Here is a 17,299-nt window from a genome sequence, read left to right on the forward strand (position 1 = left end):
TTGCACTCAGGTCTTGCTTGCAGGTTTCCTATAGGCATCTGGTTGGCCACTGTGAGAAAAGGATGTTTGACTAAAGGAGCCACTGGCCTAACCCACCAGGCTCTTCTTGTGTTTTTATGTTATCACCCCATGGAGAGAAATGAACAGTTATATAGGAGGTTATTCTTTAAAATATTTTGAGACTTGCTTATACAGCCAATCTTGTATACTAATAGCAAACTCATTCTTCATGTTTGGGTCCTTACATAGCCAAAATGGCACTATCCAGGCATAAGAGGGAGGTGTCAGCAGGCTTGGGGGAACTCCAAAGTTTGGCCAAGTTAAAAAAAAAAAGCGGGGGGAGGAACAAATAAAAAGTTGAGGGGGGCAGCCTCATGAAAACTGAGCAATATGCAAGGAATGCTGGCTGACTGTTGGGGCAGGGGGTGAACGAAATAAGGTTTACTGGAAGAAAGCAATGAATACAAATATATCATGCTGTAACAAAATGTTGCACATTTTGTTGCAGATCCTGTTTGCCTCATTCACAGGGGTGTGTATGTGTGGACCAAGCTGTGGGCCTAGGACTGAAGTAGCCAGTGTGATAGCCTCTAGATGTTGACTGCATCTGCTATAATCCCTAACCACTAGTCATGCTCGCTGGGGCTGAGTTGGGAGATCGGCAACATCTGGATTCCATTTTGTTGGTACCCCAAGCCTAAAAGGAAGGGTTGTTTTTGCGTCTTCTATATATGCTTCCCAAAGTCAAGAAGAGTAAAAAGTGTGCAGGTGTGGGATTACAAAGCATACTACGAGTTTGCATTTTCTACAGAATTGTGGGAACATAGGCAGCTGCATTGTACAGAATCAGACCATTGGTCCATCTTGCTCTATGGCTGCTATGCTGACTAGGGATGGGATCTGTTGGCCAGTGTGCCTGGTCAAAAGCATTCCGTCGACCTAGCAGACTGGTATTGATTCGAGTTCATTCTTTGCCCGTTACACGCTGCTTTTACTGATCCATTTCTCCCACTCAGGAAAAAATATTGATATCAATATCAATATTTTGAAAGGAAATGTCGATAAAATATCAATATTAATATCAATATTTTAGACATGGATTTTTTTATTTCTGAAAATAGCAGTGGAAAATCACTGCATAAAAATCCAATCCACAATGATGGCGAGTAAGCAAATGAAAGAAAAAATCTGCACAAGTTCCAAATTGGGTGGAATTCTAGCACATCCCTAACACTGACTGGCAGTGGTTCTCCTGGATTTCAGACTGGGACTCTAGAGATGCCAGGGGTTGACTGTGGGACCTTCTGCATGCACAGCAGATGCTCCATCACTGAGCTATGGCCCTTCCCCTAAATTGTAATGCACTGTGATGAAGAATGGCTGGCAACGTGGACAGGAACACTCCAGCCTGAAACATTCTTGCAGGTCCTGCTTGGAACAATCTAATAAACTGTTTTTCTCCCTCTATAATCCCTTCAGGGCAGCGTTGAATATCGCCGAAAGCAAAAAGGTGAGTGACATCCATTCATTACTCACTAGGGAAGCATTTTGCCTACGCTAAAGCCATGTGACATGTCCATAGATCTCCCAGTTTAAAGGAAAATAATAACACTCTCTCTCTTTTATGTCACCACTCACAGCAAGGGCAACTTCTTATCTCCCCTAAAGGCCACGTTTAGCAAGTGGGCAGTCAGACACCTGACATCACGATGACATCAGGTGGCCCATTTTTATCTGTGCAGATGATCAGCCAGTCGTTGAGGTTGCATAGCGCCATGCACAGAAAAAGTTATCCAGGCCACAGACCACAGTCATCTGAAGGCTTACGAAGGCCGGCAGGGCCTCCTTTTTCAGTGGTTCTGCCCCCCTTGGAAGAGCTGAATGCAATCTTTAAAGAGCCCATAGCAGATTTCTGCAGTGGCATACTCCTTCATAGCTGTTGAGCAAGAGAAGTTATAGGGGAATCATTTTCTAAGTCTGAGGATAATGGGAGAGCCTCTGGTTGGGGTGCTGTTGTCTGAAATTTGAGTCCTCAGGTCAACACTGGGAGGCAGGAACCCTGAAGAGGAGCATGCCACACTGCAGCATTTTGTTGCAGGCCCCACTTGCCCCACTCTGCTGCATATGTGGACCAAACTACAGACCTAGAAGAATGAGCTGGTGTGTGTGTGTGTTTGGGGGGAGAGAATCACAAGATGTTCTACAAGCTTGCATTTCTACTGAATTATTCCTTTTTGCCATAATTTCCCACCCCTCTTGTTTTTGCTTGTGTTGAGGAATGACAACCCGGCTAAGCCGACGCCGGATCTCTTGCCAGGAACTGGGGCAGGTGGATTGTGATGGCTGGCTCTTGAAGAAGAAGGACCACGTGGGCTTCATGGCCCAGAAATGGAAGCGATTCTGGTTTGTGTTGAAGGGACAAGCCCTCTACTGGTACAGCAACCCCAATGTGAGTGCATCCTGCATTGCTAAAGATTGCAAAGGCTTACGGCTCACCAAGTGTTAGTACTGTCAAAAGGCTAGTCCTGTTGGTTTGTTTTTCGTTGCATCAGACCTGAGCTGCAATCCTGACCCCACTTAGCCCAAGTGAATTCAACAGGACTTGCTTCTGGGCAGACGTGGTTAGGATTGTACTGTGTCTTATGGCACCTTAAAGACTAAGGGTTGTATTCAGCTAAGTCCTACTCAGAGCAGACCCTTTGAAATGAATGAACCTAAATCAGCCCTGTCTTATTAACTTCAGTGGGTCTAATCTGAGTAGGTCTAGCATGGAATCCCACCTTAACAAATATATTATGGCAGCCATTCCCAACCTTTGGGTCCCCAGATGTTGCTTGACTGCAATTCCCGTCATCCCTGACCATTGGCCATGCTGGCTTGGCTTGGTGGGAGCTGTGGTTCAGCAACCTCTGGAGCGCTGCAAGCTCCCCATCTTTCCTTGCTAACTCACCCACGGAACCTTTGGCACAGCCTGTGGTTCCTACAGCGGTTTCTTGCTCTTGGCTGTAGCAGAAACTTGTATAGCATTCCAAAGCTGCTTTACGTACAAGTGGCAGCAAGTAGAGTTGATCAGTGTGTGAAATGCTTCTCTTCCCCCCTCCCCTTTCCCCAGGATGAGAAGGCTGTGGGCTTAATCAATGTGTCGGCCTACAGACTGGAAAGCACAAAAGAACAGAAAAAGAAATAGTAAGTATGTGGTGGGAGCTTGGTGGGCTGCTCTGGAACTTTGCCAGAGGAGTGGGGGGCTTGGCCTCTTCCCAGGAAGAAGGAAAAGATACACAGAGCCCCCACCTGTGTACACATTATACCTTTCAAGCACATTGGTTGCAGGATCGTTTTGGGGCCCAATTCAAGGTGCTCGTCTTAGCGTTTAAAGCCCTAAATGATTTAGGAATGAAATATCTGAAATATCCTTCCCTTCAGACCTGTTGAGAACAGCAGAGGGGGTCCTTTCAGTAGTTCCGCCACCCTCAGAAGCTCAGGGGGTGGGCCTGGAGAGGGCTTTCTTTGTGGCGGCCCCTAAGTTGTGGAACTCCCTCCTCACCGAGGTGCGTCTGGCACTTGCTGTACTGTTTTTGGTGAATGCCGAAGACGCACCTCTTTACTCTAGCCTTTGACACCTGAGATGTATATTTTTAGGACCCCCTCTAGTTTTTGAGATGTGATTTTAGGTTGTTTTTAACTGTTTTGAATGATGTATTTTAAAACTGTTGTGACCTGCCCTGGAACCTTTGGGTGAAGGGCAGGCAAATAATCATAATAATCCGCCCAAAAAGTCCCGGGAAGTGTCCTTTGCTCTCCACAGAGCTACAATTCCCAGCGCACATCATGAACTACAGTTCCCATGTTTCTTTGAGGGGGAAAATGTGCTTCAAAGGCATAGTGTGTGTACACAGCCAAAAGGGAGGGAGAACAACTAGGACATTACGCTCTTGAGACGACCCTCTGAGGATCACCCCAGCATGGTGATTCTACTAATGACAGAGCAATCCTCAATAAATAATTTTTCATTTATGAATCACTTCCTATAGAGCACTATAAAACATTTTAATAATAAAAATATCAAGAATAAATGCATATACCTAAAAAACAATTTCAAGTCCAGTTATTCAAACAGACTGAGATAAACATCTCCACTTAAAAGGCTTGTTAGAAAAGGAATCCTCATTCCTGGTGGTCAAGAGTTATATGGGATGGACAAGGGAATTCAAGGGCAGGTTGGGGAAGAGGAGGTGAAAAAGTAATATAAAATAATAAGAATAATAGGTTAACTCCCATTGATGAAAATGGATCTCCTCCAAGCATGACTCAGTCTGGATCCAACCCCATAATAATTCCAATAATAATAAGCAGGAAGGACCGTAGCTTAGTGGTAGAGCATCTGCCTTGCATGCAGAAGGCCCCACGGTCAATCTCCAGGTATGGCTGAGAGAGATCCCCTGCCTGAGACCCTGAAGAGCCGCTGCCAGTCAGTGCAGACAGTACTGAGCTTGATGGACCAATGGTCTGACTTGATATAAGGCAGGTTCCTATGTTCCTAATTAATAATAAAAATGATTAATAAAGCTTTCTGGGTGACCTTAGACCATTGGCTCTCTGAGCCTAATCTACCTCACAGGGTTGTATAAAATAAATACACACACACACGAGGAGACAGAGAATGAACCATCAATGTGCATGATGCTTTGCAACAAGAAGACAGGTCCCTGTCCCAAGGAGCTTCCATTCTAAAAATCATCACTGGAAGGAAGAAGGTGAGGGGTAAACAGGGGAAGGGTGTTTGCCCTCTTTTTTTGCTTTTTGGTAGTTCATCATTTCAAATTTTACTTAGTTACTGTTCACACATTATATCAATTATCAGCTAATGACAACATCCTCCATCTAAATAGTGAGCTCATTCTCTAAGCATGGATCCTTGTGTAGACAAAACTGCACTTTTTCCATGCACAAGAGAAGGGTATCACATATATACCATACATTTAAAACACATGGCTTCCCCTGAAGAATCCTGTAGTTTACCTCTCATAGAGCTACACTTCCCAGCACCCTTAACAAACCACAGTTCCCAGGATTCTATGGAGGAAGCCTTGTGCTTTCAATGTATGGTATAGATATGACCTTACTTTTTGGGGGGGGTAAGTTGAGATAGAGGGATACTCAGATCAGCCAAATCTGTTCAGTGAACGCATAATGATGCCTGACTATTGCAATGGGGTGGTGGTGGAATGGAGTATTCTGGATGGTACCCTGAACTTGAACATTCCACGCTGCAACATTCTATTGCAGATACCACTTGCTTGTCCTCTTGTTCAGTTCTGCAATCATTGTATTCCAGCTCTTTGACAATCATTCTATAACTCTCATCTCCCTAGAGTGGAATTATTTACCTCTATATTTCCTGAGTGGGGTATGTGTGTGGCATTTCCAAGCCTTGGTGCATAACTGCAACCGTACAGATCTGCAGCTCTGTGTGTGGGTGTGCCTCGCAGCAGCAAAGGATCATAGGAAATTCCAGCACAGCCACTTTTTTTTTCTTTTTCAGTGTCTTCCAGCTCACCCATGAGAAATACAAACCCTTTATCTTTGCAGCTGAGACCCTGGCTGACCTGAGCATGTAAGTAGCTAAATGAAACCGCCTTGAGCAAATCTCGGGTTCCACCCTATAAGCAGTTCTAGGGACTGCGGCTCAGCAACATCTGATGCATCCCATACAAACTCTTGAGTAGTGTTGCAGTCTTTAGGAAATGTTGCCTGATTTCCCTAACGATCTAGACGTAACCTTATCGTGGAGGGCCATGAATGGAGAAAGATGGTCCTAATCTGATTCTGACAGGGTATGCAAGAAAAGCCGAAACCCTGAAGAAATCTAGGGAGTATCTGATACCAGCAGTTTCAAGCTGTAAAATTCCTGAGATTGTGGTTCTCTGGCAAATTCCAGAAGCACAACCCTATGGGAAATGAATCCATGAAGGGGAGTTGAGACAAAACAGTGTTAGTAATAAAAAAAAAAGATCAAATTCGAGTCGTTTTTAATGTTTCCACATATAGCAGTGAGAATTATTGTCTGGGAATCTGGGGAAATCTCAAAACAGTCTTTTTCTCTTCCCAGGTGGGTCAGCCGTTTGATAACATCTATGATGAAATACATTCCAGTCCATAAATCTGTTCCACACAGGCAAGAAGGTGGGTTCTTCCTGAAGACACTTCCCACCCCCTCAAATCAATCCTCCACTTAAGATATTTGTATCTCTCCTTTCAGTTACAAAAACCACTAAATTACATCCTTGAAATAGAAGTAAAACTTGTTTTTCAAAAGGAAAACCCTAAAATAGCAGTGTCTGCTTAAACATGAAAAACCTAGGCAAGTTTTGAAAAGTGCCTAAAATACATTAAACCAGATGCCTAGCAAGCTTCCTGGGAAGTAGGGAATGCCATCCTCCAGAGCTAGGAGATTGCCACCCCACAGAAAAGACCCTTCTTACAGTTGCCATCCACTTCTGATGGACTTCTCAGTTATTTTTCTTTTTAGTTAATTAGAAGGCACTCTCCATTTCTCCTTCATAAATGAGACTTACTCAGCACATTTTCTCCCCATAACCTGAAGGGACGCTAGTACCTGTGATTCCTAAATTCAGGCCTAGAGGAGTCCCATTCAGTTTGGGCAGACACAAGCATGTGTAATGGTGTGCTCGTGTGCGTTGGAGGGTGTTTGCACGTTCTTGCACTGCATGAGCATGAATAAGTCTATGATTGGGGTGGTGCCATAGTTCAGAAATAAACCATGTCCTTTGGATGCAAAAGACCCCATGTCCAATCTCTAGATAGGCCTGTGGAAAATTCCTGGAGAGCCACTGTTGCAGACAGTACTGAGCTAATTGGCCAAAGGTCTGATAAAGGATTGGCTTGCATGTCACACAAAGCCAAACCATGGTTTCTGGAGATGAGATTGCAGCCACACTCCTCCTCTTCTGATCCTGCTGCTGCTATGAGCTACGCTGCTCTTGTATTCGATACTCATGGTTTGTCTTGCTCCAGATAAACCACAAGCTTATCCAAGGTTTGTTCTTGGGTTTACAGTGTATGGTTTATCTGGAGGAGACAAACTATGTGCTCTATTTCAGGCCCCACACTAAGCTAAACCATGGTTTAGTGCACAGCAGCAGGAAGACTGGGGGAGGAGCACAACAGCCGGAATCTCCTCTGCGAGAATCCATGCATTCATACTAAACTATATTTTGGCTTAGTATTATATGCAAACTGGGCCTCTGAATAAGGCAGCTTCCTATGTGTTTCAGCAATGAGGAAGAGCAGTACCAGGCTCTTTCTAATTGGCCTGTACAGAAGGGTAGGGAAAATGTGCCCTCTGCTGGGGCTGGGCTTCATGGCACTCAGTGTGATAGCGTGTGATTGGCACATAGGGCAGTACGTCCTGTTTAGAATTCACCTTAGAGAAATCTCCCTGTGGGCTTCTTTTTTTGACCAGATTGCTACAGTGAAACAGAAGCAGAGGACCCTGAGGATGACTCTCCTAGGCACAGCTTTGATTTGGTGAGTGTCTTATTGATGGATTCCTGCATCCCACAGTAAAGAGTGTTAGGGGGCAAAGGTGGATGGAGAAAATCCTGATTACTGGCATAAACTCTTAATTCAGTGCTGTGTTTAGATGAAAAAGAGCACAGTCATCATCCCAGTAGCTACTGACAAACCTCTTCCGTATGACTGTTGTCTCCTCCCCTTCTAAAGCCATCTAAGCAAGGGCCATTGCCATATCTTGTGGCTGTGAGTTCCACAGATTAATTATGCCCCATGCAATAAAAGTATTTCCTTTTGTCTGTCCTGACTCTACTGTTCATCAGTTTCCTGACTTCCAGGATTATGTAGATGGAGGAAAACCTCTCTCTGCCTATTTGTTCCACACTGTGCATAATTTTATAAAATGTTAGCTTATTCTCCCCACGACATGTTCCCTGCCTGCAGAATTAAAAAGTCTCAAACTATGTACCCCAGGTGTGAGGAAATGCTTCCAAGGGCTGATGGGAGTTGGAATCCAACAATGCCTGGTGGGCCACACCAGATGTAGCTTTTCCACACAGGGAATGTGCTTCAGTCCCCTGATCATTTTGGTCGCCATTTTCTACACCTTTTCCAGCTGTGTAAGATCCTCCTTTCAGATTGGGGCAACCCAAACTGTACACAGTATTCCAGCTGTAGCTGTACCATGGGTCTGTATAATGACATTATGATACTTGCAGTGGTGGTTGGTGCTCATTGAGACTGGGAGGGTGGAAGGCAGAGAGGCCAACGGAGCTATAGCCAATGACAGGTAGAGCTAATTACTTCTAGTTTTGTCACCATTCTCCTCCCTGTGGCCTTCAGGCTGAAAAATGTTTCCCCCTCCTGGCATAAGACAAGGATCCAGATATCAGACAACATGCAGGCAGCCTGCATTCTGGGAAAAACATGAGTGAAATTAAGGTAAAATGAAGCCCACTAGGGTGTGTGCCAAGACTATGGGCCATAATCACCAGCCTGGATGCGTTGGAGGTATGACAGTTCCTGAGCCAGACTGGGCCTTGAAGCAACCCAAACCCCATATGTGAGAGCCCATTCCCACTTACCTCAGGCTTGCACTCTCATTGCCTCCAGTGACTGCCAGGAATTTGTACAACTGAACACACAAAACAAGCAAAACATTGCTATGGGGAAATCCCACTTCATAACAAGCACAACTCTGGGATCTCCAGATTTTTCCATTCCTGTTGTTCAATACAGTAATACCTCATGTAACAAATCCTTAAAGAAGGCTTTTTTTTAAAGGTGAAACTGACTAGCTTTGATTTGCTATAGATAAACTTTCAAGCCTGTGCCTTTGCTTTAGGTGAAACTTACTAGCATTTGTCTTTGCTTTGTGTGGATAAAGTTTAAAGCCTGTGCCTTCGCTTTGCTTGGGTGAAACTGAGAAGACTCTGTTTGCTTTGCTATCAATAAATGGATAAGCCTGTGCCTTTGCTTTGCTAGGGTGAAAATGACAAGTCTTTATGTTTGGTTTGCATTAACACTGGGCTGGGGAGGCAAGAATCCAATATGATTCAGAGGAGGAGGAGGAGGGGAAGGGAAAGGAGTGGGAGTGGGTGGGTGCTGGGTAGGTACCCTTTAAAGCCCCTATTGAAGCTGCCCCCATCATCTACGAGTGGCAGTAGGAATCTATCCCTATTCTTTCCATGTTATTCCTACCTCCAGTACCAAAGTTTCTGTTAAAGAAGTAATGTCCAGGAATGCATCTACTTAGCTAACTGAGGTATTACTGTACAAGATCTGTAATTAAAAATTAGTGCTGGGCTTGCTTTTTTCCTCCTCCCTCCCTGTCTCTTTTCCTCATAATGTCATGTCTCTTAGATTGTAAACCTGAGGGAAGGAAACATCTTCTCACTGACATTTGTAAGCGGATTTAGGAGCTTTTGGGAACCAAAGGGTGGGGTAAAATGCCAATAATGATAATCACAATTTTTAGTTCTCCCTGATTCCATCTCTAGCAATCTACAATAAAATCTTGTTTTCTTTCAGCCAAGGCGGAAGGAACTGGAAAAAGATTCGCTGCTAACAGGTGCCACAGGGGGTCGTGAATCCCCAAGCAGGAGCCCTCTGGGTAGCCCTCTCCCAAGGCAAAATGCAGACCAAGGCACAGCATCACCCTCTCCCACAGGTGAGCTTCACTTTGGCTTCCCTCCTCCACGTTTATTGTAAGAAGGAAATATAAGATGTAGGCTCAGCAGCACAATGCATCACTGTTCTTTGTGAAAGGCTGTTCTCTGCTGCCCCAGAGGTCAGCACTAGAAGAAAATCTGACGGGCTGAGGTTAATGGTAGATTTTGATTGAACATTAAGAGCAAGTTCTTTTTTTTTATCATTAATTTTTATTTAAATTTTCAAAGACAAAAAACAAAACAAAACAAAAATAATTAAACAATAAAATAAAATGTTGACTTCCGATTTGTCGCAGATCAGTTATAGGTCTACAATATATAACAATCCTGTCTCTTAAATTATATTATAAAATCACTTTCCTCCAGTAGTTATCTTAATTAATCATCAAATCTCATAAACATTACTTTATTCTTTCCACAAAAAGTCAAAGAAAGGTTTCAATTCCTTGAGAGATATATCTTTCAATTTTTCTCCAAATAAACATGTCGATTAATCCATCTCGTTCAAATCTGTTAGGTCCAATAATTTCAATAGCCATTCTTCCATTATCAATGTTACTTCCATCTTCCATCTTCAATAATCCTGTTAAGTCCAGTAATTTCAGTAGCCATTCTTCCATTATCAGTATCCCATAATAATCTTGTTGTCATAGCCATAGTCCAGATAAACATATAGATTAATCCATCTCATCAAACCTGTTAGGTCCAATAATTTCAATAGCCATTCTTCCATTATCAATATTAATTCCATCTTCCGTCTTCAATAGTCCTGTTCAGTCCAATAATTTCAGTATCCATTCTTCCATTATCAGTATCCCATAGTAATCTTGCTGTCATAGCCATAGTCATATAATAAGAGTCTGATGGGAATTTCCTTTATCACAAATATTTCCTTGCCATCAATTCTGAATATGTTGCTGAAATATTGCTGTAAAGTCATATCTCTGTTCTTCTTTTTTACAAAATGCACTGGCTCATCTCTTGAGAATTTTTCCATTGTCACATATCTGTAGTTAATTCCATAGATTTTTTCTATGTCAAGCTCCATCACATCATTCCAGTCCAGAAAGTTATCCAAGACATTGATAACTTTATCTCTAATATCTTCATTAATTTCTTCAGAGACAGCGTTGAATTCCAAACAGTAAACTTTGTTTCTAATATCCATAAACTCCAGATCTTTTTCCAATTCCACATTTGTTCCAATCTCCAAGGCTTGCATCTTCCCTTTAATTTTTCTTTTCTCATCTCTAATCTCATCAATCTCCTCTCTCACAGAACCCCCTATTTCTTTAAGCTCCTGCGTCATTTTGCCAAATTCATTTTTCATCTCCTGTCCACCCTGTCTCAGGGTTTGTTTCGTTATCTCAATCTCATCCATTATTTTCTGAAACATAATTTCTTCCATGGTCTCAGCCACTTTCCCGATTGCCATTCTTAAAACCACGAAAACAAAAATTATTTCAGCCACAATTGGGTTAATATTCCAGGCTTGATGACATCACAGTGTAGAAAGTACAGCCTGCCTTATCTCTTATATGTTCAGGAATACAAAACAGACTTAGTTCCCAGCTTCAAAACAGTTAGTGGCGTCGTGAACAAGTAGATTCGTCAAAATGAAATAGACCAAAAAGAAAATAGTCCCGGACATATAATACTCCAAAGTTCATAAATCAAATTTATTTATTTTTTTTCCCTCCTCGAAATAGAAATCCCTCTTCCGTTTGTATCTTTAGAATGCACTTCCAGGCCAGCTTTTTGCAATAAAAACAAAGATAGGCTTTTTCAATTTCTTTCCTCCTTAATTTCGTGAATAAAAGAGAAGAGTTATAACTCACCCAGAAATTCTTTATAGCTGATTCATTGACAAATCTCTTTTTGCTGCAACGATTTAAACCAAGTGAAAAAAAAATAGAAAGAAGGATGCTTGCCTGTTAAAGTCCGTTTTTCTTTGAAGAAAAGATAAACGTGTCGCTTAATCAGTTAGACCTTGTTGGAAGTCCGTCCGGCATTGCTGGCTGAACCTTCTCTCATAAATTAATGAAATCCAGTCCTCCCAAACAAAAACAGGCTTTTGTGGTTAATCTCTACGTTTCTCCCTGCCCGGGAGAAAATCTTTACCAGTCAAAAAGAACGTTCTGACTGATTTTAAAACTGAAAAAGCTTCTTCTGAGACGAGAGCTCATCTCAAAAAGCAGGCACAAGCGAAGTCACCCTTCCCGGAAGTCATTAAGAGCAAGTTCTTGATGGGAAGAGCTATTTGACAATGGAAACTATTCCAATGGGCCCCTCCAGACTGGTGTGTTATTGCGCATGTTCTTCTGCTGGTGGATTTATTCTGCTTTAATTTGTTCAGCAACGTTTCCCCAATGTTACCACATTCTTGCTGTCCGGAGGGACTATAGTGCAACAAAAGCAGGACAACCACACACACCCTGAACATTTGTGGTATGAAACGTTATGGGGTTTCAGCAGGAAGTAGGGATGGGAAAATCTGTCAGTTTTGGTTCTCTCTGCAATTTTTTTTTAACAAATGCTCATGAAAATTCTTCAGAATCTTAGTGTGAATTTCTCCTAGTAAACACATTTTTGTATGTAGTTTTGACTAATGTACACATTATTGCAAGCGGATTCTCCTTATATGATGCATTTGTGTATATTTGCATTAATATATTCTTTTTATGTACATTTTCACCTAATATGTGCATTTTTGTAAACATTGTTTGGTTAGAGAACTGCATAGCAAAATTCAGATAATTGCAAATTTCAAAGGATGGCTGTGTTTTGGTTCTCAGTTTGTTTCAGAAAGTGTGAATCTGATAAATGCAACTTGAAATGTGAACCAAATCAAATTTCTCCTCCATCCCTTGCGCTGATTGGAAATGAAGCAGAGTGACCGCCCCAAAACTTTGGCAGGCACAAAACATTATTTATTTATTTAATTTCTATCCCACTCTTCCTTCCAGAAGCAGCCCAGGGCAGCAAACAAAAACACTAAAAGCACTCTAAAACATTTGAAAAACAAAAGATGTTGAAAAATATTATAACAAAACATCTTTAAAAACAAAACATCCTTTTTTAAAAAAAAAACAACACTAGCTTTAAAAACATCTTAAAAAGGAATTCCAACACAGATGCAGACTGGGATAAGGTCTCTACTTAAAAGGCTTGTTGAAAGAGGAAGGTCTTCAGTAGGCATCAAAAAGATAACAGAGATGGTGCCTGTCTAATGTTTAAGGGAGGGAATTCCGAAGGGTAGGTGCCACAACACTAAAGGTCCACTTCCTTTGTTGTGCGGAACGGACAGTACTGAAAGTTGGACCATCTGTGACTGTCCTGAAAGCATCATGAGCACAAATTAGCATGAATGTGAAGGGGCCCTTAGAGGGGTGGGCATGCGAGCTGTCCCTTGTTGGAGTTTTCCAAGCAGAGTCTGGACAGTCATCTGTTGTATATGCTCTACCTCCAGCTCTGTGATCCCAGTCAGTGAGCTTGAAATCCAATATCCTGGGTTAAGAGGTCATTGCATTTTTCATTATTGGGAAGGGGGGAATTTGTGCAGGCTTAGTTTGGGGCTTCTCCACATGGCAGGAACCCCATGTGACTAGATAATGATAGGTCTGTGCTGGTTGGTTTTATTAGCAATTGAGTGGACTAACATATATATATGCTTATAGATTTGGACAGGGACAAGACAGGAACACACCTTAGGGCAGGCATGGGGAATCCTTGGCCCTCCAGATGTTGCTGAACCACAATTTCCATCAGCTCAATGCTCCAGCCTATCAAGATCCCTTTGAATGTTGTTTCTGTCTTCCAGATATTAGCTGTCCCTCCAATTTTGTATCATCTGCTAATTTGATAAGCATTCCCTACATCTCCTCATCCAAGTAATTAATAAAAATGTTGAAGAGCACTGGGCTCAGGACCGAGCCCTGCGGTACCTCGCTTGTTACTTCCATCCAGTTTGAGAAGGAACCATTGATAAGCACTCTTTGAGTATGATTCTGGAGCCAACTGTGGATCCCCCGATAGTTGTTCCATCCAGCCCACATTCAGCTATCTTGGCAATCAGAATATCATGGGGCACTTTGTCAAAAGCTTTGCTGAAGTCAAGATATATTATGTCCACAGTATTCTCACTGTGTACCAGGGAGGTAACCTGATGAAAAAATGAGAGAAGATTAGTCTGGCAGGATTTGTTCTTGATAAATCCATGTTGGCTTCTAGTAATCACTGCATTGTTTTCAAGGTGCTTACAGATTGACTGCTTTATAATCTGCTCCATAATTTTCCCAGGGATCGATGTCAGGCTGACTGGTCTGTAGTTCTCAGGTTCCTCCTTTTTCCCCTTTTTGAAGATTGGGACAACAATCTGATGGGAGTTGTTGCTCAGAAACATCTGGAGAGCCAAAGGTTCCCCACACCTGCCTTAGGGTTATGGAAGCTTCCTCTGTATTCCCTCTAATTTACAAGACTTTTTACAAAACTACCCATGTGCAGGGTTTTTAATAGTTTTTTCTTCTCTTGCTTGCAGAGGGACGAAAATCTTGTATGCTTGTTTAAATTCTAAGTAATCTGTTGCAACTATCTGATTTATATAGAAGGTTGCACAGAATCCTTTGGGGTACAATTGTAGACAAGGCAGATTATTATTATTATTATTATTATTATTATTATTATTATTATTATTATTATTATTATTATTATTATTATTAATGTTCCACCTTTCCTCCCAGTAGGATCCCAGGGCTGCAAACAAAAGCACTAAAACACTCTAAAACGTCATAAAAACAGACATTAAAATATATTACAATAAAGCATGCTTAAAAACATCTTTAAAAGCAATTCTAACACAGACTCTGTGCTGTGGATCTCTATCCCACATTATCTAGAAGGCTCATTCCTAACCTTTTTGCTCCCGCTTTTCAACTTGTCATTTCTGGAAGACCCTGCTGGTGAAGAACTCGAGTCACTGTTCAAGTGTCTGAAGCAAGGCGGGGTGTCTCTCATTGGGAAGCAGCAGGTGTTTACTCGTGAATACTACCGAAAATCCTTCGTCAAGCGCAACAAGAACCCAGAGATCAACGAGAAGGTGCATCTTGTTCGGACCCTTCAAAGCACCCTTAAGGCAGGTGGAGCGTCCCTTTGCACTGGAGAGACAACTCTGTTTCTGGGGTCGGTGGCCTCTCCCTTTTCTCAGCATCTTCCGAAGACATGGATGAGGAACCTCTTTGACCCCAAGGGCTGCACTTCTGGGCAAATTTCCAAGGGCCACATGCCACTGGCGGGTGGTGGGGCCAGAAGCAAATGTGCACAGAGCAATTGGGCAGAGCAATGGATGTGAATTTTAGCTTTGTACGGTAGGCTGGTTTGTGCACTTGCACACCTCTTTCTGTCCTCCATCCAGGCAAGCAAAAGCATTATCTGAGTTCAAGGACGACCCATTCCTGATGGGCAAAAACACTCAAGGAGGGTGCAAAGCAAAATGGAGACGGGGGGTAGCTGAGAAATGGAGGTAGCCTGAGGGGAGGCATGGAGGGCTTCCCCACCCCTGTTCCTAAAGTCTTTCTTGGTTTTCCAAGTGATAATGTGGAATATGAATGTGCACACAGCCAAATATCGGATTGTTCTAGAGTTGTGGGAACGATCCTACTATGCCACATGCAGACAAAGGTTTGGAGCTAGCATTGGTAGCTGCAGAGCCAGCTGTCCTTGGGTCCTCCTAGCATGCAAATGCATTCTTGAAATGCGCATTTTATTTTATTCTGCCTTTTGTCAGAAGGTGACATCTCATTTCTTCTCCCAACTCAGTTTTTTTTTCTTACCAAAAAGCCTGCGTGGTAGATTGGGCTGAGAGCCCAGTGAACTTCATGGCTGAGGTGTGTGTGTGTGGGGGGGTTAAACCAGCCTTGTATTTAACAACTCACCTAGTAGCAGGCTGAGTGAGCAGGCTGATAGAGACAGGACAAAACACCGATCCTTCCTCCAACTACCTGCTTGGCTGTCAGGCTAGCTCTATAGGGGGGAGGGGACTTTGTCAGTCCAAGGGGTACATTCCCCCATGGGAAATCTTCGGGGGGCCACATGTCAGTGGTGGGTGGGACCCAGAGGGAAGGGAGCATGGGGCAAAGGATTCTGCTCTTACCCTTGCACATCCCTCGATCCAGGCAACCAATCATAGTTCAAAGACACATTCCAGCCACTTGCAGAAGATGTGGAGCATTCTGGTGATGGGTGTGGCTTATCTCAGGCTGTGGCCTGTGGAGAGTCCCGAGGGCCACATATGGCCCCCAGTCCTGAGGTTCCATACCAAGGCTATAGTGGGGTATGTGTGGAAACTGCATTCAGCATGGAAACTCAACAGACTGGCAGGGAGGAAACAATCACCCCATCCCTCCTCCACAATTCCACTTGGTAGAGAGTAACTTTTTACTTGTCTTCTAAGAGGCTAGTAGCCTTCCTTTCCATGCTGGCTGCAGAGGAGGAGCTTCCCCTCTTCCATGGCCAGCACAGAAGTGCAGGCTGGTAACTCTAATGGGCTTGGTTACAAGGCTGATTTTAAACCCAGCTCTCTCAAGTCCTAGTCCAACAACTCTAACCCACGGTAGCCAAGGAGATGCCCTTCAGATGTTGTTGTTATTTATTAAGTTTACATCCCACCCGTCCTCCCAAAGGAGCTCAGGGCAACAAACATACCAATAAAACAATTTAATACGAAAAAGAAAAGCATTCCAAAAACAATTAAAAACATTCTAAAACACAGTTACAGTTAAAATCATTCTTTCATCAGTGATCTTCCGGTTGCCAGGAACAGTCCCCTTCAGCTGTGTCAAGTGCCTGGGTAAACAGGAATGTTTTCAGATTCCTCCTGAAAGTCAATAGTGATGGAGACAGACGCACTTTAATGGGGAGGGCATTCCATAAACGGAGCCACCTCTAAAAAGGCCTTGCCACGCCCTCCATCAACAACTCCCATCAGATGATTATTTATTATTATTTATTAAATTTAAACCCCGCCTTATGGCCAAAAGGCCCTCAAGGTGGCTTACAAAAAAAAAAGAATATAACAATACATCAATAGAACATAATACATCAATAAAATAATACAATTCTCAAAGTTAAATAACAATTCTAAAAATTTAATAACAAATAACATTATTAAAAGCAAATTATTGAGCAAGTGTTACTTTAAATACTTGTATATACATGTCCACAAGCCAAGAACAAGAATAATGCTGGCAACTGTGTTCTTTGTTATCAGTCAAATTACTCATCATTTTCACAGTCAGCTGGGTTCTTCCTTTTCAGATGATGATGGGAGTTGTAGTCCACAACATCTGGACAGTACCTCACTGGCTACCACTGCTCTAACTCTAAGCACCATGCTGGCTCTCTGAGAGATCAGGCAATCTTTTTTTTATCTTGGGGCCTCTAGCCGAATCCTCAGTGAGGCTTAGGAAACAGGTGGAGTATCCAAGGTCATATGCAGGACTAGCAGTAGGAAAGGTGTGTGCTCAGCTTACCAAGGGCTGTAAATTTTGAAGTACTACATAAGGTGGTTTATTTATTATTATTGATTATTTGCTTCAATG

The 17,299-nt window shown here is 42.7% G+C and overlaps 1 protein-coding gene across 4 annotated transcripts in view; it reads left to right on the top strand.

The window, feature by feature from the left end:
• Positions 1-17,299, top strand: part of CNKSR1 (connector enhancer of kinase suppressor of Ras 1) — an 83,035-nt gene that overhangs the window by 60,227 nt on the left and 5,509 nt on the right. For all 4 annotated transcript variants that reach the window (XM_061596766.1, XM_061596765.1, XM_061596764.1 and 1 more), the window contains 8 exons: positions 1,480-1,510; positions 2,277-2,449; positions 3,113-3,186; positions 5,543-5,614; positions 6,110-6,183; positions 7,484-7,548; positions 9,565-9,703; positions 14,654-14,835. In XM_061596766.1, coding sequence (XP_061452750.1) covers positions 1,480-1,510; positions 2,277-2,449; positions 3,113-3,186; positions 5,543-5,614; positions 6,110-6,183; positions 7,484-7,548; positions 9,565-9,703; positions 14,654-14,835 — 810 coding nt within the window. The remainder of the gene's footprint in view (positions 1-1,479; positions 1,511-2,276; positions 2,450-3,112; positions 3,187-5,542; positions 5,615-6,109; positions 6,184-7,483; positions 7,549-9,564; positions 9,704-14,653; positions 14,836-17,299) is intronic.

This window comes from Rhineura floridana, chromosome 15, assembly GCF_030035675.1.
Source record: "Rhineura floridana isolate rRhiFlo1 chromosome 15, rRhiFlo1.hap2, whole genome shotgun sequence".
NCBI lineage: Eukaryota > Metazoa > Chordata > Lepidosauria > Squamata > Rhineuridae > Rhineura > Rhineura floridana.